Source organism: Leptodactylus fuscus, chromosome 6 (assembly GCF_031893055.1).
Source record: "Leptodactylus fuscus isolate aLepFus1 chromosome 6, aLepFus1.hap2, whole genome shotgun sequence".
Classification (NCBI taxonomy): domain Eukaryota; kingdom Metazoa; phylum Chordata; class Amphibia; order Anura; family Leptodactylidae; genus Leptodactylus; species Leptodactylus fuscus.
The window spans coordinates 141,437,980-141,459,917 of NC_134270.1; the positions used below are offsets into that span (position 1 = coordinate 141,437,980).

A 21,938-nucleotide genomic window follows, 5' to 3' on the forward strand; every position below is an offset into this window, starting at 1 on the left:
TATATTCTCAAAGGTCCCTGATATGTCTGCATAGAAGCAAGAATGTGCACGTCGTTCCAACTCTGAGAGATACAAATGAATACGAAGTATTAGCAGGTTTAGAAGTAAATCCTGGCCTCTTCGTAAAATGCTCCTCTGTACAAAACCCTAACATGTCTGATACTAGCTGTTGCACTGGCAATCTAAAGCCCGGCCTGTATTTTTTTTTTTTTTTTCAGTGCAGATTGGAAATTGGTAACTTGAATTGTAAGATCTGATGCAATATTGATTTTTGCAAAGAAATTAAATTGGTCATGGTATGACTTGGAATTTCTCATTTTTATGATCGCTTTGCTGTCAGTGAATGAGAACATCCAAAGTCCAAATACAGCTCTTACTTATAGTCTGTGTTAAATCTTTGCAGCCCTTTGGGATCTATTGATCCTGGACTCCAGATTTTTACCTGCACTGATACCTTGTATAAGGAAAAATATCTTTATACCGTGTTAGCCAGTGGATATGAAATATAAAAAATTGAGTCTTCAGTAGTTGATGCCTTTTTTAATGGCTAACTAAAATGATGACAGATTGCAAGCTTTCAAAGCTCTAGGCCCCTTCCTTCGAGTCACTATGCCTGAGGAAGGGGCCTAGAGGCTCGAAAGCTTGCAATCTGCCATCATTTTAGTTAGCCATTAAAAAAGGTGTCAACTACTGATACATTGTAGTAAATCCATGGCAGATGACCAACTTTGTGCTGCTCATGTCTTTACCTAGGCTAGATACATTGCAACTAATTTTCACCCTCTGGATAGAAGGTGTAACTCGACTTTCAAACTATTTGGATCTTCAGGCAGTATTTGTGTCATTAATAAATTTTGTAATATACTTTAACACACCTTGGCTCCTTTCTGTGAAATCCTGTTTATTTATTTTTTTCCTTTTGCTTCTCTATGGAGGGCTGTCATTGCTGCTTTTTGTGTACAGTGTACGGGATTGTGTAAGAGTGAGCGAGGGTCACTTCATTATATCTTCAGTATTATAAAATATAGAAACTTGCTTCTGGTGTCATATGAAAGAGGAGACTCCTCTTTCATATGATGCTAAGCGCTATAGTAAGTTCTACCTGTACTATTTCCACCGATATCACCTTGTAATTGTGATACTTTATATATACATATGAAGCTACATATACTCAAGTCCCAACTGTTTTCAAAGAAAGGTACGGGACAGTATTCTGAAAATTATCTGTTTCTGGTTTATTATGGATAGTCACAGCAGATACTACAATTCAGTTATCTATTAATGCTATATCTTTCCGACCAGTGATATCTAGCACATTTGTGTTTTATAATACCCATGATGATATAACTATTGGAAGTGACCCTCCCCCACTCTTATTTTCCTTGCATGATATACATGCTGGTACACAGTGAGATGTAGTCTACAGCTCTCAATAGAGAAGTAAGGGAAAGAATTTTAAAAAAACAGAATTTCACAGAAAGGAGACAAAGTTTGTTAAAATATATTACAAAATTTATTAATGATACAAACGCTGCCAAAAAATCGAAAGTTGTTTGAAGGTTTGGTTACAGTTTAAACAAGAGTAGTCCTGTTTACGGATGAGGAGCAGCAATCGTAAAGGGGTTTTTCTGGGATTTACCCAAATTTGGACAAGAGCAATCCTTCTTGCATCACTTCATGGTGATCTGTGCTTATCTTCCTAAAGACATTACATGCTGCATCTGCCCATGTGACAACTGCAGCCCATTACGGGCGACTGACTACATTTGTCACTTGTGTATAGCCCATTATCAAAGCCAGACTGTTTTCTTGCTGCAGGAATATGAAAAGTTGGTGGTTTTTTTGTTTTTGTTTTTTTGCTTTTTAATTTTTACTGTTTTCGGTCTTTGGCCAAATTTCGGTAAATCTTTAAACAACGCCTTTAAAATAGTAAAAGAGGTGATAAGTTTATTACAGAGGTTATGCTTTATTAATGATAACGACAAACATTTGTAATACGCTTTTCTGATGGAGACTCAAAGCACTGTAGGGGAGTTAGTGGCGCCATATAGGCGCTCATCCCCCAGTTGTTTATATGGGGAGCCAATTTACCAATCAGTATGTTTTGGTTTTTTTGGCACGTGGGAGGAAACCAACAGAAACATGAGGAGAGCATACAAACTCCTAGCAGATTTTGGTTGATTTGAACCCAAGACTGGCAGCAATGCTAACCACTGAGCCACCATGCTTCTATTTACATAGAAATCCATTATGGGAAGCGAAGGGGTGGGGGGCAGGTTAAAAAAAAAAAAAAAAAAGTCCATATTGGTTTTGATGTGTCTGTTTGCGAAGATCTATATACTGGAGCAACAGCTGGAGCACAAGAGAGCCAGTTTTTCACTCTTAGAGGCACTTCAAGGAACAAATGGCAAACCAAACTCACGGCCACTTATACATGTACAAACATCAAACAGCCAATTTACGTAGCGGCTGCTGCCAAATATGCCTTGCACAGATAAACTTAAACCTTTCCAGGTTCCAATGCTGTCATAATGATTCTATTTGCACAAATAACCTGCACTTGAAGATTTGCATGGTGTTCACCATTGCACTCATGCAAGGCTACTGCTTTTTCTCGCTCTACACAAGGCAAAGTGGAATTACTAGAGACTGGATTCTACAGCAAAACATAAACTACAAAAGTAGTTGAAGCCTATCATCGAAATGGAGAATGAAAAGAGGGCACCGCGTGTTCTGTGCAGAATAAAATGACAACTTTTGGTTTTTTTATATATATATATATATATATATATATATATATATATATTAACCAGAAATAAAGATTGGAGTTGGATATTCTTTCGGATGCTAACTTCATGCTGCAGTCCTTGTTTGAGACCATATTTGCTACTGCATTTCACAGGTTTTCACTGACTTGAGGACAAATGGAATACATTTATTGCAAACACTACAATTTCATTTCATACATGAAAGCACCAGATTATGAAAAAAAATGAACACCATAAGCAAATAAGTCATATATAGATTTTTTTTTTTTTTTTTGACCAGGAACCTCCGTGACGAGGAGCTTGAGCTATTACAGTTATAAAAATATTGACTGAATGTGCTACACATGAGAAAATTAATATAACTTTGCAGTACATGCTTACTCTACCATTAAATTCACTTTTGTTTTAAACAGTAGAACTCTGCATTCTGAATAAATCTCTGTTTATATATTTATATAGTTAAAAAATATATATATGTACACTGGCGCGTGCTCTTTAATGCCTACGCCACATACAGCTTAAAGTCACAGCACTATTGACATGGCACTGTAAAACGTTCAAACATCAAAATGTGGAGGGATTTTTAAAATAATTTTTTTTTTTCATATATATATATTCCGGGGGTGCCGAATTTCCAGCACTTACTACTACAATGGAGTGAGGCAATTAAAAGGAAACAAACTATATCACACGTGCAAATTAAAAAGTTTTAAAGCTCCAAAGTTTCCACTCTATCCTATCGGCTACTGTTCTGGAAGACCGGTTTCTGAGATTTTTTTTTATTACGATATATTTTGAAAGTGCATAAATATTTACCGGCCTTGTATCGTTTTTTTTTTTTAAATAAACATATCGAAAAGCATTTTGGACTGCGGTTAAATTTCTACTATCGTTACATGTGATGTGGGAGTTACTTCATCTGTGCGGTGGTGGAGGACAAAAGAAGCAAGCACATAAAAACACAGCAGAAAGAACTGATGATTGGGATAGTGTGAAATGAACTTTACATAAGCGATCTATCCTCGGCCATGCAATCTGAGACTGTGGAAGCGAGTCACAGTCTCTAAAAGGTCCCCTGACTTCCCTGCCACCGATCTGACTCTTGTCCCAGTTGCCTTGTGTCGAATCCCTTCATCACTCTTCTGGCACAGTTCCTCAAAAGCAATACTACAAAGCAAAGGGTAGAGGAAAAGTAAAAGGCAGAAACAATTGTTCCATTTTTTTTTTTTTTTTTGCATCAGATTATTATTGCAACATGCTCCTCGGCATCAGACAATATATTAACAGCCCTTGCTTGATTTCCTGCACAGCTGAGTGGTCCTCAATGTGTTGTTTGGCCTCTTCTGCGACTTTGGCTCTTCCTGATCTGGGGCATATGCAGTCTGAATAAGACAATGTAAGTTGTCGGGCAATTTTGTCTGCGGTTGCCCCAAATCCCGACAGATCAAATTGCTGAAGCCGAGGAGAAAATAGCGGCTGTCAAGAAAAGGGTGTAGAGGGAGGAACATTTGGAACGGTAAAGCATGCTGGTGAATACCCCCTCTCTCCCTAATCTTGTCACACCAATGCTTTATCTAATGACTCTGTTCTTTTTCGCCAATAGGTGTTGATGAAAATTCTCTTCTGATTTCTGCCAGTACAACCCACGTGTTCTCCAAGTCTGTGTCAGAGAGAAATTAGTGTAACAGTGGATCACAGGATGCACAGAGGGGCCAGTATCTATAGCATCTTAAGCAGTGCGGCTCAGTTTAAGAAACGTACATAGACTTATGTAAAGATTTGTATATAAACTTCATCAGTTGCACGCTGATGAAGATATGAGGAACAGTTGCACTTGTGCTGGAATGGAAGATCTGGTGCTGCAGTTCACATGTAAGGGCATTAAAGGGGAATGGTGGAAGCAAGTGAAGTTTCTGAGCACTGACCATATGCCTCCCCCCATCTCTCCTGATCCCTAAAACTTTTGCAGTATGGAGAGAGGTTTGAAGACTCCTGCTAAGTGCAGCAAAAACTTCATCCGGGTTCTGGTATTCAAGAATAGATGGTAATGACTTCGCGTCCTCCACCGCGAACCAACATAACTCGGTCCAGATGTTCTGTGAGGACTTCTAAGAACTCCATATCTGGTGCCAGAAGTTAAGGGAAGTAAGAAAGCGTTGTCAGCGGATCGTAATATTATAACATCCTATATAAATTTTAAGTATGAATGGAAACCCAGTGGGGTAAAAGTTGGGTTTGCAACTTCCTGGCTGCCACTTGTGCCAATTTTTATCGCAAGTGGCATTTTTCATCACTTTCTTGAAAGAGGACGTGGGGTGGGCTATACCACCTGGCTTAACTGATCATTGGACTACATGAACACAAACGTGCGCATCTACAGGTCCATAGTAAAACGACATGAAAAGCGTATGGATGAATTCATGCAATGAGTACAGGCAGAAAAACTGATAGGAGCCAAGACCTATCCTGAGTTTTCTCCAGGGTGTTGAACCCTTGTTGATAAATACACAGGTATTTGTATGGAGCCATAGAGAATAATGAACAACACAGCTCCAAGCTCGCGCAGATTACAGTGCAGGCGCACATCCTGGCAGTAGTTGAACCCGATTTCTAAGTAAGCGTGACAAAAAGGAATGAGAACTATAAAGGAAAGACTTTTTTCTGCTTAGAAAAATGCAGCAAAATCTGGAGTTTCATATGCCAGTTTTAATACAGGCATCAAATGGCACAAGGATCGTCTGAATTATCAAGCTAGACTCGCACTCCAAAATGGAAATCTACACCAGTCACAAACTTAAATATACGAAAGGACAATGAAAACAGGATGTGGAGCATCTCTGATGCTGATGGATTGATACATTCCCCTGAACAGTGGCGTAACTAAAGTCTTGTGGGTCCTGGTGCAATCTTTTGTCCGGGTTCCCTACCTCATCCCTACAGCGAATTCTTGTTAGTGATGTTTAAGGAATTTATCCTAACCACACTAAGGTTGATTAATGGCTTATGGGCCAGAAGGAAGGCTCCGGAGCCCGTGTGCGACTGCACCCACTGCAACCCCTCGAGTTACGCCCCTGCGCCTCAGTGTGTGGTACTGCGACTCTGCTCCATTCCAAATATATGCCAATGTACTCCCCCACCAAGCTATTAGGCATATCCTAAGGGTAAGTCAGCGTATTAAAGTTCCAGAATACCGACCTAATCATCCAACACGATAAGTTATGGTATTTTTTCACAGAAAGGATACAGTTTTCATCTCCTTTCCTATTACGAGGCGGACCAGGCATATTGAGTAGAACAAGTTTTGCATCATGAGATTTCTTGACTATAACTTCATTAAGTTTCACAGCTGTGTGCATCCTGCGAACATTTGACTGGTTCCTGGGTAAGAAGAATTTGGATAAGAAAACTTGTAGACACACGCAAATCTTCTAGAGCATCAGTTTTACCAACACTATTTAAAGGGGTTGTCCAGTTTCAGCAAATGTTACTATTTGTGCAATGAAATCTTATACAATTTTCCAATATACTTTCTGTAACAATTCCTCATAGATCTCTGCTTTCTGTTCTTTTTTTACTTCCAGTGGATAGAATCAGTCCATGGTCGTGTGATGGACACATAATTGCACAGCTTGTTAGGGTCCATTCACACAGAGGAATTTGGTATGGAATTTCATTGCTGAATAAAAATCCTCCCATTGACTTCAGTGGGTGCTAGCAGAAAAAGGAACCCATTGAAGTCAATGGGAGGCTTTTTTTTTTTTTTTCAGCGCTGAAATTCCTCACATTTTCCTCCGTGTGAATGGACCCTTAGGCTAAGGCGCCATGTTGCAGAAATGCAGCTTTTTTTGTTGCAGATTTTGTTGCATTTTTTTGAGCCAAAGCCAGGAATGGATTGGGCAAAATGTAGAAGTATAAGAACTTCCTACCCTGTTTGCCCGAAAATAAGACAGTGTTTTATATTAAATTATCTCCCGAAATATATGACCTGTCTTATTTTCAGGGGATGTCTTATGCAGCGGCTGGAGTGGGGGACAATCGACAGTCATGCCGATGCTTCCTTAGCGGAGCACCGGCATGACTGCCGATTGTAGGTGGTCCAGGAGTTGAAGGGGGGTGTCTTATTTTCGGGGAAACAGGGTATATATTGCCCATTCCTTTTTTAGCTATTCTTGGGTTTGGCTCAAAAAAAACGCAATAAAATCTGCAACAAAAAAGTTGTGTTTCCGCACCGTGGGGCCTCAGCCTTACAGTCACAGCACAGTAACCAGACATCTGTCTTGTAACAAGCCGTGCACCTGTGTGTCCATTATATGACCATGGAATGATTTTTATCCACTTGAAGTAAACAATGATTTACGACAAGCAGAGATCTAGAAAATTCTGTGGAATTGATAGAAAGTATATTGGGGAATAGCATAACTTCATTGTTAAAAAAAATAAATGGGGCAGACATAATGCCATGTATGCCAGTTTTTTAGAATACAAGTCACAATGTTTTTGTGCAAATTATGTTTTTTGTGGAAAAAAATTGTGCCTTTTTAATTTCTGCATCATTCTCACCACTTTACTGAAAAAGGGTGTGCCAGATTTATCATCAGTTGCACCAGAAATCAGATGTGATGCGTCTACAAACTGGCGTACATTTCCCCCAGGCGCACAGCCCAATGGAGGGTGTTCCTCGTCATAAATATGAGGCGCACCTCCCACCAGCTAAAGTAACACTGATTTGTCAACAACCGGTCAACCCCTTTAACTAGCAAGTTTACAAAACAAAAATACTTACAAGTTCTCCCACTCCCTGATCGCAAGAAAAATAGGAATAAATCAGGATTAGTGACGAACAAAGAATATCTGCAAATTTGGTATAAATGTATTAAAAATAACTTGTGCTTGAACCTAAAAAAATCAACAGACTGAGTGCAATACGAAAATGTCGGAAGATCTGAGAGCATCTCGTGGGTCACTGCTCATGAATAGCAGTTCTAGAATATACTCTATTATTTATCTGATTTTTGCTTTTGCACAACCCTGTTGTTTGTTTCTATGAAAAGTTGTTTGTAACTGTTAACTTCAGGTGTTAATAATTCATTTAACACATACAATAATATTTTCCACTCCAGTGAATTGATTCAGTTAAAAAAATATATATTTTTTTTATTTTGATGAGCCATTCTTACAGAAAAAATGGGCTGATTGCTGAAAATATTCTAATAATCTTGCATTAATTCTTATCATAATACATGTTCGCAGTTCAATAAAGTCGGTCGCTAACATTTTTGCAGTGTATTTACTGCACTACAGTGTGCTTCCAGCTGTCATTAAAGAGGACCTTTCACCATCTGGGGCACATGCGGTTTAATACACCGCTAGAAAGTCGGCTTTCATGTTCTGTTCCCCTTGCTGAAGAGCTATCGGTGCCGATACCGTAGCTCTTAACTGTCAGAAGGGCGTTTCTGATAGTCAGGAACGCCCTTCTTCACAGTAGCGTCTATTGCACTGTACTGTCAGAGGGGGCGTTACTTACTGCCCGGCACCGATAGCTCTTCACCGGGGGCACAGAACGTGAATTCAGCGCACTGTCGGCTTTCTAGCGGTGTATTAAACCGCATGTGCCCCAGATGGTGAAAGGTCCTCTTTAAAATAAAAATATAATACTGCCATTTGCTAATCCTGCCTAAGGTTTAGACAATGCAAACTTAAAATGTTCTAGATTCATCACAGAGGGGCACATTTAGTATTTCTGTCTAAGGTTAAAGCTTCACGTTGCAGAAAAGCTGCTTTTTTTGTTGCAGATTTTTTTATTAGCCATATTTTTTTCCCAAAGGAATGGGAAATATAAAGTTAGCACTTATACTTTTGCCTACTGCTCAATCCACTCCTGACTTTAGCAAAAGAAAAAAAAACTGCAGCAAAAAAGCAGCCTCTCAACAATATGGGCCTAGTCTAGTTTTTTTTTTGTTGCAGATTTTGCTTCGATTTTTTTGAGCCAAAGCCAGGACTGGATTGACCAGAAGGTAGAAATATAAGAGCTTCCTAGATAGTCACCATTTCTTTTGTAGGAATTCTTGCCTTTGGCTCAAAAAACCCCCCAACAAAATCACCAAAAAAATGCGTTTCCGCAACGTGTGCCCTCAGCCTAAAATGGTTTTAGAATCATAATAATTGATGACCTATCCTTAAGATAGGCCAACAACTAAAGATTCTCAGTGCTGCAGCCTCTTCAGTACTTACCGAGCACAATGCTGTACATTTCCACATAGGCTGGCCTAAAAGTTAGTGTAAACTTAAACTAGACTAGATTTATCAAAGTGTCCACTACCGTTTCATAAATTATTCACATTATTAAACTATCTAGTCTAGCCATCGACCTCTTACTTTACGGCAGATAATGTACCAAAATTTGGAGCATTTTTAGTAGACTTTGAAGCTTAACCCACACCTGTCTAAACCACTTGATAAATGTGGTAAAAGGTATGTTAGTTTTTTGATGCAGATTATGCCACAATTCTGGAGGTTTGCTTAATAAACATTCTCCAATGTTGAATGATAAATTTGGTGCTGTCCAGTTTACATTTTTACCACCTAATATTTGGCTGGCAAAAATAGCACACATTGTTGCTAACATTAACATGCAAAGCGATCCACAACCTGTCCCCTCCATATATCTCTGAACTAATCTCCCACTACCTGCCCACACGTAACCTCAGATCCTCCAATGACCTCCTACTCCGCTCTGCTCTCATCCGCTCCTCACACAACCGTCTCCAAGATTTCTCTCGTGCATCCCCCATACTCTGGAACTCCTTACCAAGACACATAAGACTGACCCCCACAATCACAGGCTTCAAGAAGGCCCTGAAGACTATTCAGGAAGGCCTACAACCTCCAATAACACTATCACCTCACTGCCATCTGTACAGTCTCTCCCCTCACCTTCTGTCTCTACCCCCTTCCCTTATAGATTGTAAGCCCTCACAGGCAGGGCCCTCTACCCCACTGTGCCAATCACTCACTGTTAGTTTTATATCTGCCTGTATATTTTGTGTATTGTATGTAACCCCCAAATGTAAAGCACCAGGGAATTAATGGTGCTATATAAATAACCAATAATAAAGAATAATAAAATTGTTGCATCTTAAGCTAAAGCCCCTCTTTAACTTCATGTCATATATCATGATAAATGTCACAGCATGACTAGTTTATTTTTGTTTTGTTTTTTTCAGTCGATCCACTTCCTCCCTCCTCTCCCGTGTTCAAAGGTATTACCTGTACTATGCAGGTTGACTTAGAATTACAGTGATTTAGTCTGCCAATCCCCATAGTACAGGTAATGTCAGCGAGGAGGAAAGTGACAGATCAACTTAGATTCTGGTTCCTATCACTTGACCCTAAAATGGAACCCAAAGTGCAGCACTGGCAGGATCTGTTCCAGGCTGCTTCAGATCACAGGGTTATATACGATTGGAGCACATTTGGTCCTTTGGGTCGCTTGGCATTCTCCCTCATGTCAAGTTTTCTCAGGTATTACCTTTGCTAAAGCCAGCCTACATACCGTATATACTCGAGTATAGTATAAGCCGAGGCCCCTAATTTTACCACAAAAAACTGGGAAAACATATTTTCTCGAGTATAAGCCTAGGGAGGAAATGCAGCAGCTACTTGAAAATTTCAAATACTAAAATGGTCGGAGTTTTTGGGTGCAGTAGATGCTGGGGAAGGGGAGAGGGTGTTTTGGTTGTCTGTCTGCCCCTTCCCTGAGTTTGAGGACTGTTTTTTTTTACCCCACTTGGAATTCAGTCTGGCTGAATATAGGGTATCTGCAGTGCTCCTATTAACCCCTTCCCGACGGAACAGGAGCACTGCAGATACCCTATATTCAGTAGACCAGGCACTTTCAGACACAGGAATACCTAATGTGTATGTGTTTCATAGTAATTTTCTAATTTTGTATGTATTCTAGGGAAAGGAGTGATTTACAACTTTCTTTTAATTTTTATTGCGGCCGGTCATAGACACACACACACACACACCAAAAAAAATAGAAAAAAAAAAAAATTGACTCGAGTATAAGCCGTGGGGGGCTTTTTCAGCACGAAAACTGTGACGAAAAATTTGGCTTATGCTCGAGTATACAGGTAACTACTGATGAAAGCGAGAAAGGAGGTGGATTGCTCCGGGTGTTGGTTCCAGTCACTTAACCCAGGGTCAAACCAGTCCAGAACTCCTAGGGACGGCTGGCAAACTTTTTTGAGCTAGTCTTACTAATGACTTTATTCTTGAAATATCAACCCTATTTTAGAGCACTATGACTCTCCAAACCACACAAAATCTTGAGTGTGGATCAAAGGTCAGTTTCTCTACTCAAGCCAATGAGATTCACAATTAGAATCTTATGGGAATACATGCATAGACTGATGTCCAGTCCACACTAAAGTCCATGCATGATTGGAAGAGTCCTACTGCGGGTTAGCAGGTATAATCAAATGTTTGTAATCTGTAATCCTAGAAACGGTGACTTGTATTACTGTAGAAGCCGTTCTAATCTAAGTATACCTACTGAAGTGCTTTAACCTAACTCTACATATATATATATATATACTTACGGTTTCATGTTGAAGAAGTCTTTAATTCCTTCTGGAGTACTAGGACTTTTGCTTTTATTTTTGTCTGCTGTAAACTTATCCTTTGTCCAGGTAAGGTGCACCTTTTCTTGGGTTGTGTCTGGTTCCTCTGGTGGAGATTGCGGTGTACTTGTTGCATTTTCATCATGTATTAATTTTACCTGAATGTAAAGAAGATCCATATTCAGGGAACAATAGAAAGGGAGATACTTTCAAGGGTCAAAGCACTGGGTTTCAATTTTACCTCTTCTTCAGGCTTTTCCTCACAATCACCTACTTGCTCTTCCGGAACACTTAGATGCAGTCGAGAGTTTGTAGGGTTCTTACGTCTTATTGAACCACGTGATTCATCTGTAATGCTCTGAATCTGTATAGGAAGGAAGTTAAAGGGAGTGTAGACCACATCTGATATTTACTTCGACTTTTGTTTTTGTGGTTTTTGTTTTTTTTAAAGAGGACCACCACCACTAACAACTATTTAACCACTTCAGTACTGGGACAATTTGTGGTTCAGGACCACCTATTTGGGCGTTTTGTATGTGCGGTTTTGAGGGCTGTAACATTTTCTCATTTGGAATTTCCAACTAATTTCTGCTTCTTTTTTGGGTGACACATAGGGCTTTATTTTTATGTTGTTTTTATTTTTGCGTATGTTTAATTTTTTTTATATTTGGGAAAATATTAACCTCTTCTCAACACAGGCATTTTTCGATTTTCATTTATCGTTTTTGACTCTTTCCCTCCCACCAAACCCCATAACTTCTTTATTTATCCCTTCTCAGAGCCATATGAGGTCTTAATGTTTGCAGGACAAATTTTTCTTCATGATGCCGCCATTATTTATTCTGTACAATGTACTGGGAAGCTGGAAAAAAATTCAGAATGGGGTGGATTTGAAGAAAAACTGCAATTTTCATACAGGCTTTGTTTTTACAGAATTCACTGTGAAGCCAAAATGACATGTCACCTGTATTCTATGTTTCGGTATGATTCCAAGGATACCAAATTTATATGGTTTTATTTACATTTTAACTTATTAACAAAAATCCAAAACTGTGCCAAAAAATTTTTATTCTGAAAGTCGCCATATTCTGCCTCCCGTAACTTTTTATACTTCCATGTACAGAGATGCATAGGACAACTTTTTTTTTTTTTTTTGATTGGAGGACCAGGTGTGAGGAATTGCTATTGCTTTGGTCACTTTTTAATCAAATTTATATCAAAACAGTGAAAAAACGGCAGCTTGGCACTTCAGATTTTCTTTTTTTTGGACAGTAACAAACCTTTCCTGCCTTCTCTCTGGGAGCTCCGGCTGAAGTTACTGAAGTTACATTTGCTGAAATCTACTGGGACATACCAGTATGTCGTTGCAGATCTAGACAACTACCTTCCAGATGTAAAAACCCAATGGGTGGTTCAGAAGTTGTTAAACATGACCTTTCACCACCTCCAACAAGTGCAGCTCTTTAAATCAATTAATAGCTGCTGCTCTACTAATTCTGGCACAGTTGGAATTCTGCCTCTAGCCCCCACCATCCCCAAGCAATCAATGCTGGTATTTTTGGTGTGGGATATACTATTTATATCCTGTGCTATCAGGAGGTCGGTGTCAGGGAGGAGCAAAGGAAGGTACAAAGTCAAACATGATGATTTATGGTCATTTATACCTGAAATCTCTGTTAGCAGAATGTGCTGTGATAGAACCCCAAGTGGCAACAGTTGCGATTTACATATACAGCACATTTCTGGGAAAACTAATTTCACTACATGAATTCATAAGAAAATTGATTTTTTTTTTTTTCATGAAAATCAAAATTTACTTATTTAGGCACATCAGAAGAGCTCTTTAGTGGTATTGGACACAAATAGAAAAAAAAAAAACTTATGACTGCTTGACTTCAAATAAAAAAAAAAATCTAAGTTTTTAGTTCTTGATATGGTCTTTACAAACAAGGTTACAAATATGTCTACGTAATCCAAAATTGTATGAAAATGTTGTGTATTCACCTCCCTCTCCCGTTCTGTTTTTGTTAAATGCATTTGTTTCAGGATCTGAGATCGTTGCTCCATCACTAGAGTCTTCTCATATGTGTACGCTGAAATATCACTGTCGTGCTAGAACAGAATAGAATAAATGTTAATCAATCTTAAACAATACAGATAGTATAGATGATACAATTTGAGTCAAGTTTGGTTTCAGTAAATTGTATTTTTATTCTCTAATATCACTTTGAAAATATCCGGGAGAAACCATCAAATCTGAAAATGAGATCATTGGCTATATAATCAGAAAATCGAAATTCCAAGCACTCCAGGATTTTTTTTATTTCTGCTTATAAGTCACATTGGGTAAGTAGAGATGGGTGAACTGCTTCAGTCTAAGCCAGGTTCAACCCAAATATTCCAAATCGTTCCGTTTTTAAGAAACCGAACAAATAGAGATTCATCTTGGACAAACTAAAATCGTTGCCATAACATGCAATTGAGTAAATTAATTGTACTCTTATACCCCAGGTGGAGGGCCAGAGGAGGTAAAAAAAAACATTTAGGCTAAGGCTCCACATAGCAGGCCACAACAAAAAAGTGCTGTGAGAAAAAAACTATGGTGGTAATGCATCGCAGTTGTTTCCATAGTGCTTTTCACAAAAATTCTGCAGAGGTTTCCAATGTTCTTAGTACATTTTTGGTACTTGGAGTCACAACCTAGACTAAACCCCTCTCTGGGATTATATGCTCCTTTTCCAATAGGTCACACCTCTTTTCACACACATTGGAAAAGGCAAATTACATCCTAATTTTGGCAAATTTTGCTTAATAAATATCCCTCAATAATCCTCCCAATGGATTGGGTATGGCAAATGACTCAATTTAAATAAATTTGTATGTTTATAGCAGAGTTGGGTGATATTACTTTCAGCAGGGTAAATGTACTAACGTATCGTATATGTCCAGTCTTCGTGGATAAGATTTCATGCTACCCAAGTATCGGCAAAATCATATGGGGGTTTCCAGATGATTTTGCTACGTATCGTCTTTGCCGAGCGAGACCTTCCTTGCACCAGTTACCACAGATCCGACCCACATTATCCGTGTTACCAGTGGCCATGTGAGTGATTTAAAAAGGTCCCATCACAAAGATCCTATCTTTACTGCTAGTTTATGTGGATTTAAGACTTTTCTTAAATACATTGCTTTATCAAAACTGCTTTGTTTGGCTGCTATCTTAATTTATTCACTTCATTGTTTACACTCTGTTTCTATGGCCCTGGGGATTATCTGCTCATTTGTCAAGTGATGTAGCTGCCTGCTCTCAGGGGGGGAGGGAGTGGCTGGGAGCAGCTCTGAGCTGTTTGTGTCTGATAAGTAGCGGAGCTTCTCAGAGAGCTGCGGGATTTCTGAACTCTTATCAGTCAGTTTAATTGAATTTGGCTGATAAGGGCTGAGATAGGGAGTCCGTTACCTCTGTATGTAATGCAAACTGACTCAAATCCAATTCTGCTACATCAGCTTCACACTGTGGTAATTAATTTACAACCAATCCCGTACAAGTGAAACCCCGCCCACCTATGTGCCGAGAGAAGCAGGAAGTGAAGAGAGCACAACAGCCTGCAGGTTAGTGAACAAGCGTCATGGGAATACCCCTTTAATCTCTTTTTTCTCCTATTTCTAAGACTATATGCATTTAGTCATTTACACTATTGTATACTTCATGGATTAGGGCTGTTTGCACACATATTTTTTGGACAAAAAATTACCCAAATCAGTGTGTTTCCATCATGTTTGCAAAGTATGGTTCATTTTGGGACTAAACTTATTAAGCAAAATTAGTTGCAGAGACAGACTTAACATCTATATCTAATAAATGCCAATATATTTATCCTAGAATGTTACATTACAACTTACCATTTCTACTACTTCAACTTCTGCATTAATTCGTAGATGATACAGGAAGGTGGTGAGATCCTTCTTCATCTGGATACTGTTGTCATCCATTTGAGCCACTGTGAAAATTCGCATTGTACATCTCTTCCAGACCTTAATAGACAAGATGTGGTGTAATTATTTATTTGATACTATTATTTGTAAAAACAAATTGTAACATTTATTTAATAAAGTTTTTTTTTAACTGTGTTGTTACATGATTTTAATATATTATTTCTCATATGATATATTGTAAACACATGTTTATATGTGGTCTGAACGTTAAAGGGGTTGCTCACTTTCAGGGCAACATTGAGAGACCAATTTTATTGTTGATGTAATTAAAAGTTGTACCGTTTTCCAGTATACTTCATATACTTCAATTATTTATGGTTTTCTAGATCTCTGTTGTCATTCTCCCAGTAGGTGAAAATCAGTCCATCGTCGTGTGATGTAGAGTCCATGGTCATAGGTGCACATTGCCAGGCAAATGTCTGCTGTGACTATAACGACCTATGTACATGTGTGTTCATCACATGACCATGGACTGTATATCACATGACCATGGACTGATTTTTATCCATTTGGAGTAAGTATAATGAATGATAACAGCTCTAGAAACCCGTGAGGAATTGTACAACATTTTATTATACAAACAATAAAATTGGTCTCAAAATTGGTTTGAAAGTGGCCATCCCCTTTAATGTGGGTGCAAAGTTTGTAGTCACTAATGAACACCATTGTTTTTCATAGAAATCCTTGACAATTTTTCAAGGCGTTATTACATTGACTTGAAATTATAGTGACAATATCTGTAATTCTGAGAGTCCCTATTACTGATCTTCTGTTTTTTTTTGTTTTTTTTAATTAACACCCCACTGCGAATAACGCTGGAGCCCCACATTGCGGAAAAGCAGCTTTTGTATTGCAGATTTTGCTGTGTTTTTTTTTTTTTAGCCAAAGCCAAAAAAAGAATACAAAAGGAATAGGAAATACTTCTTTTACTTCTACCTTCTGCTCAATCCACTCCTGGATTTGGCTAAAAAAAAAAACGTAATAAAATCTGCAACAAAAAAGCTGCGTTACTGCAACATGGGGCTTCTTTATTTTTAACCAATCATCAAGCAATGCATCTGTGAAAAACAGACATATAAAGTCATTGTGCTATTAGTATTTTTTCATGAAGCCAGAGACTTTAATGGCCGAGACAAGTAGAGAAAAATAGTATATACCGCTTTTTGAAAGGGCCCTTAATGATGATTTTTTTCATATTAGACAAATTTTGTAATATATGTAATTGAAACCCTTAATCCTATTAAATAAAGTAATCGAGTGGGTTCTCTAGCATCTCTAGGTGAGATAAATGGCAGAGACAAAACTACTTCATACATCCACTTGTGAGGGCACAAAAGTGTTCATACATGAGTATCTACTGTTTTGGGAGAAGAAAGCAAGTTGAATATCATTAGTATAGTGAAAATAATAAGACAGGGTTACCTTGTGATGACGCAGAAGGAATGGCAAGAGCATCAGCATACCACCATCATGGACCACCCACCAAACATCAATGTTTCCTTCAGAAAATCGTTCCTGGTTTCCAGGGAACATCGCCACATTCTTGGTGACCATCAAAGCCAAATGAGCAGCAGTAGTTTCCCTAACAAGTTCTGCAATGATAAAAAAAAAACAAAGAGATGAACATCACAAACACTGACCAATATGTAGTGTAAGCCGATGGTTAGTCAGGTAATGGAGGGGGTGTACATCTCACCCAGACTACTCAGGTGGGTGAGATGAGAAAACTCCAGGAATGTTTGTTCTCAGCAGACAACTTTTGTTATTGCGCATTTTGGTAAATGCTCAGTATTGGGCTGGATTTTTAGGAATGACAGGTAGGTTGGTAGTGGGACCTGTTATTCCACCCCCCTCCAGTACACACTTTGGGGATGTTCCGGCAGTGACTCAACTGCAGAGAGTCTCCTCGTCAAGGAGGCTTAAGAAGCCAGCTCCAGCAGCAACACTTTGGCAGAGCTTGGCTGGAGAGCTGACAGAGAGGTCATATTTTTGGAGCTGTGTCCTGAATGACTCAACTGACTTGATTTCTGTGATTCTAGGTGAGGTAACCTATTCTATGTTTAGTTAGAGCCTAGCCGGGCAGGGATTTATTTTTGTATTGTTTACTTTTGTTGCTGCACTGCCTTTTTGAGTGAAAATAAACTCTTATCTTTGTTTTAGGACTAAAGAATCTGAACTTTTATGTCTATGCCACCCCACCTAGCAACCCCAGACCCTGACAGTAGCTAGAATATATCAGTGTAGTAAAACAAGTTAGTAATACCAATGAAATTCCTCCATGTTTGGTGATCTTCCTTCTGTCTCCAATTACGTGGCCATCCAACCAGGACAGTGTTGTGTTGCAGCCCTCCAAGGCCACTGGACTGAATCAAATGAGAAATTCCATCTCGAATGTTGGAAGAAATAACCACCTGGCAGAAACCTTTTACCTTTTCAGCTTCCATAAGTCTACGTATAGACTGGAATAATAAAAAGATACAAAGTATGAATCCTAAAACACAGCCATATTTTTCTACATATGTCTACAGTGTAAAAGTAAGAATACGTGATTCTTACCTCTTCGGCACGTTGAGACTGGGGATGATTTTCCAAATATGTTCCTTCCAACACAGAACCAACAATGGTTAGTCCTTTACCGGCCTTTAACTGAGAGGTTAAAGAAAGGAGCTGAGGATGAACAACATTTTGGTCTTGATCCACTCGAACTAGAACAAGCAGTTGGGGTCTGCAATGAAAAAAGACATTAACTAAAACAACTATGCCAGTATTCGGGGTGAAATGTTGCAGATCTTTGGAGCATGGCCCTTTCACAACCAAAGTTCCTTCAGATACCTGCTCACCACTTTTATGAAAGTTGACTATGGTGGGCCAAAGCCTCTTAATAATTCAGATATATCTGACGCTGACTAGGGAATTGATTGAAACTGGTGTACAAAATTATAGTTTTAATAATTTACACCATTTAAGAATATTTTACAATAAGAGGGAAAAGATCTCTTCTTACCTAAAAAAGGGTTAGGGTTTATTTTTGGGGTAGGTCTTATTTTTCAGGCATTGGAATGAATCAGAATCTTTTTTGATTCGCACCGGAAGAATCTTGAAAAAATATTAGCTTTCATTCACAATTGATGGTGCAGGGTCAGTGGGTCTTAAACTTACTGGTACTCTCTTTCTCTAAACATTGTGTGGCAGGGGCACCGTGACCTTTCTATCTCCTCTCCTTTATGCTATAATGGAGTGGCTGCCTCTGTGGGAGCTAGCAGTGGTGGCACCTAACATCTGGTCATGTAGATAGCCAAGCCCACCGAATAGTAGCGGCTGGGAGGTGGGACCCAAGAAGTGGCACTCAGGAGGTGGGACTCAGGAGCGAGAGAGCGGATTTTACCCTGCCATGTCTGGAGGTAGCGGGATACATGTCAAAGACGATTGGGAGCTACAGTATGCCTATCCTCCGTGTCCTTGACGTCACGTGACAACCTAGCATTGAAGGTGCTGACTATAACTACTAGGGCTTATTTTTGAAGTAGAGCTTATATTTCAAGCCTACTCCAAAACTCCTGCAAAATAAAGCTAGGGCTTACTTTCGGTGTAGGGCTTATTAGAGAAACAGGATATAAATAATTTAATAGTTTCCATACCTCCAATTTTTGGTGTGTGGTGGTCCCTCCTCCAATCTTAGAAGAGCATATCGAGCAGCACTAAGTGACAGTCCACGAATTCCATCTCCCCACTCCTTCTCAGCCCTATGTACAGAAATTTGGTATCATAAATGCTGAAACACTACATAAGTCAGATCAGTCTTTTACTAGGGCCACTTTTTATAAATTGTGGCATCTGATATGACATATAACAAACTGATATTATCAAACACATCTACATATATCTTATACTTATGTAAGCATCTGCTATAAAATATTCCAAGCATGTATTGTCTATATGACCTGCACACCACAAGGTGGCCATAAATACACACTGTGCGTCATCTGAGTCTAGTTCCCGAAGTCTGCGACTGCACATGGACATGAATTATTGCCGTGTGAATAAAGCCTTAGTTTGACCTCAATTTGATCAATTTAAATGAAAATCCAAAGGGATTTCCAAAAAGTATTCTACTTCTGCATACCAATGCCATCATGAGCTATGTTTTTGAACAGGTTTTTGCATATACTCACCCACGGTACTCAATGTATTTGTAGATAAGACCAGCAATCAGCATGGCCACAAGAGCGTAATACCAAGAGCAGATAAACATCAAAGACAGGCAAAGGCTCATTCCAAGGAATGAAAGAGTCCTGCAAAAGAGACAAAATGTCAGTTCATTTATATTCCAAGGGACATTCCTTTAAAACCTGCGTAGTTGGAGACAAACAAATGTATGAAGAGGAATATAAATTCCTAATATCAAAAACCCTCGAATCTCCTAAAATTGAACTTTGCAGCAGGCTTATTTCCTGTCTGCAGACCAGCTGTGTGCTTAACCCCTTAAGGACATTGTCCATACACTGTAGTGTTGTGGTCTAGGGTGAAAGTGATGAAATGATTTTCACGGTCCCGTGTGCAGGCCAACAGTCCGGGCCGCATCAGATAGGATATGTCCTATTGCTGTCCTATTGCGTAGCCTGAGCTTGCGTGACTCCTACTCTTTAAATGAAAGGAGCCACGGACGCATGGCCCATGCACTTCATGTGCAGCCCGGCCATGCTTTTAATTCACTGCACACTGGCTGCAGAACTGTCATCTGCAACCGGCCTAGATCTGATAAAAGTGATCATTTCACCCAAAACAAATGTTCATCGGGTAAAAATCATCATCATAGCTCACAGATGGAAATGTATCCTTAAAAACTATTTTGCTGCGTTTGATATGTTCAGGTGATAGTTGGAAGAAAGATCTTTCATTAGAAAATCCCAATCAATGTTTGTCATCAAACATTCATGAACAGTTTAAATTGGATTTCCAGTCGACGTGTTGCTGCAATCCCCCAGAAACACAAAGTCATCAGTATGAAAACTTTATCTGGGTCGGAAAAATCTCTCTAGGCCACGGCCCAACATGGCATAAAAGCAATGGTCTAGCCACGGTGGAAAGACCATGGAAAAAAAGACGGCGTATTACGTATTTTCTGTAGCATTTTTTTGCTGCTGGGGCTTTAGCCTAAACAACTTTTACAGCCAATCCTCAAACCTACTTTTATATAATGTGCTTGACCAACTTTAAGATCTTTGGGTATACCCTCTCTTCTACACCCTGTAGTTGGTGACAACTGTTCTCACCCTATTGTTGAAGAAGAAGATGAGCCACTTAATCAGAGCTGCCCAATACATCGATCGCAATCTACCAGTCGATCACAATGGACGTATGGGTTGATCGCGGGATGCAGTAAGGGATCCCCGATGTCTGCTTGTTCACAGTGCAGGCTGAGAGTCGACTCTGTGAACAAGCACTCCGGACACTTGTAGGCCGGGCAGCAGCAGCTCCGGGGAATGATGCACTCCCCGCTCTTAGGGATAGAGGGAGCCGGGGTGCTGCTTGTTCACAGTGCAGGCTGAGAGTCATCTACGGACACTGGCAGACGGGGCTGCCGCAGCCCCAGCCTGCCAGTGTCCAGAGATAACGCTCAGCCTGCGCTGGAACAAGCAGACAGCAAGGATCTCTGGGCGGCCACAGAACACTGCTGTCTCCTGCTCTCACGCTCCGCGTCGGCCCCGCCCACATGCACGGCCCCGCCCACAGACACGCCCCACTCGCCGACCCACCCCGGCCCCGCCCACAAGAAGTGGGTAGTAGATCTTTGGACTTGGGCATGTTATAAAGTAGCTCACATGCTGAAAAAGTGTGAGCACCCCTGCACTAGATGGAATATCCGGAAGAAGAAAGAGTATTTTTGATGACCGCTATGTTTACATGATATTTCTGAGCTAATGTAAAATCCTTAAAATACGATTCTATTTCATTTAATTAATAGCCGATATTAAATATTGAAAGATGGAATTTTCTGACATGAAAGTTGTATCAGACCAGCCTTTTCCATATATTCCAGGCCTTCACTCACCAGTGGTAATATTTGAAGCGAGGCCTCCAGTTGGGAGTCCTAAGCAATGTCTGAACTGCGCAGGCCAAGTTAACAAACATGTAACACATCAAGAAAAACCTGCAGTCACAGTGAGGAAGAAGAAAAGAAAGGAACTAGAAGGTTAGAAGCAGTCACAGAAGAATCTGAGAATTAGATGATGGAATGAAAAGATTAGAATCTGAGACTTAAGTTGAAAAAAGTCACATTTTAAAAGAGTAATAATACACAATAGACATACATAGAAAGAATTGGAGCAACTTCGTCCAGAGATGCTATAAGGATGCCAATCTCACAAATGCAGGCGGTCAGCAACAAAGCCCATGTTGGTTCTCCATTAGCCTTCCCATGGCCAAAAACCTATGGAAATAATGAAAGTATAAACCATGATCAATACTGTACACAAATAAATGTAACTATCCACACTTGTGTCAAACTTCAAAGTCAGCTCCATTTTTGCTTGTGACAGAGAGATTTTTGGAG

At 39.5% G+C, this 21,938-nt stretch overlaps 1 protein-coding gene across 3 annotated transcripts in view; it reads right to left on the minus strand.

The window, feature by feature from the left end:
* Positions 1–2,797: 2,797 nt before the first annotated feature.
* SLC12A5 (solute carrier family 12 member 5) overlaps positions 2,798–21,938 on the minus strand; it is a 73,472-nt gene continuing 54,331 nt past the window's right edge. The window contains exons 13-26 of one of the 3 annotated variants that reach the window (XM_075277364.1): positions 21,697–21,815; positions 21,438–21,536; positions 19,558–19,677; positions 19,024–19,128; positions 17,942–18,110; positions 17,649–17,844; positions 16,808–16,977; positions 15,293–15,424; positions 13,397–13,504; positions 11,634–11,756; positions 11,372–11,550; positions 7,552–7,566; positions 6,013–6,146; positions 2,798–4,891 (exon numbers count right to left, since the gene is read on the minus strand). In XM_075277364.1, coding sequence (XP_075133465.1) covers positions 4,800–4,891; positions 6,013–6,146; positions 7,552–7,566; positions 11,372–11,550; positions 11,634–11,756; positions 13,397–13,504; positions 15,293–15,424; positions 16,808–16,977; positions 17,649–17,844; positions 17,942–18,110; positions 19,024–19,128; positions 19,558–19,677; positions 21,438–21,536; positions 21,697–21,815 — 1,761 coding nt within the window. In that variant the 3' untranslated portion in view covers positions 2,798–4,799. Of the gene's footprint in view, positions 4,892–6,012; positions 6,147–7,551; positions 7,567–11,349; positions 11,551–11,633; positions 11,757–13,396; positions 13,505–15,292; positions 15,425–16,807; positions 16,978–17,648; positions 17,845–17,941; positions 18,111–19,023; positions 19,129–19,557; positions 19,678–21,437; positions 21,537–21,696; positions 21,816–21,938 lie in introns of those variants that run through there. The other 2 variants (XM_075277365.1, XM_075277366.1) reach the window with 2 other exon arrangements.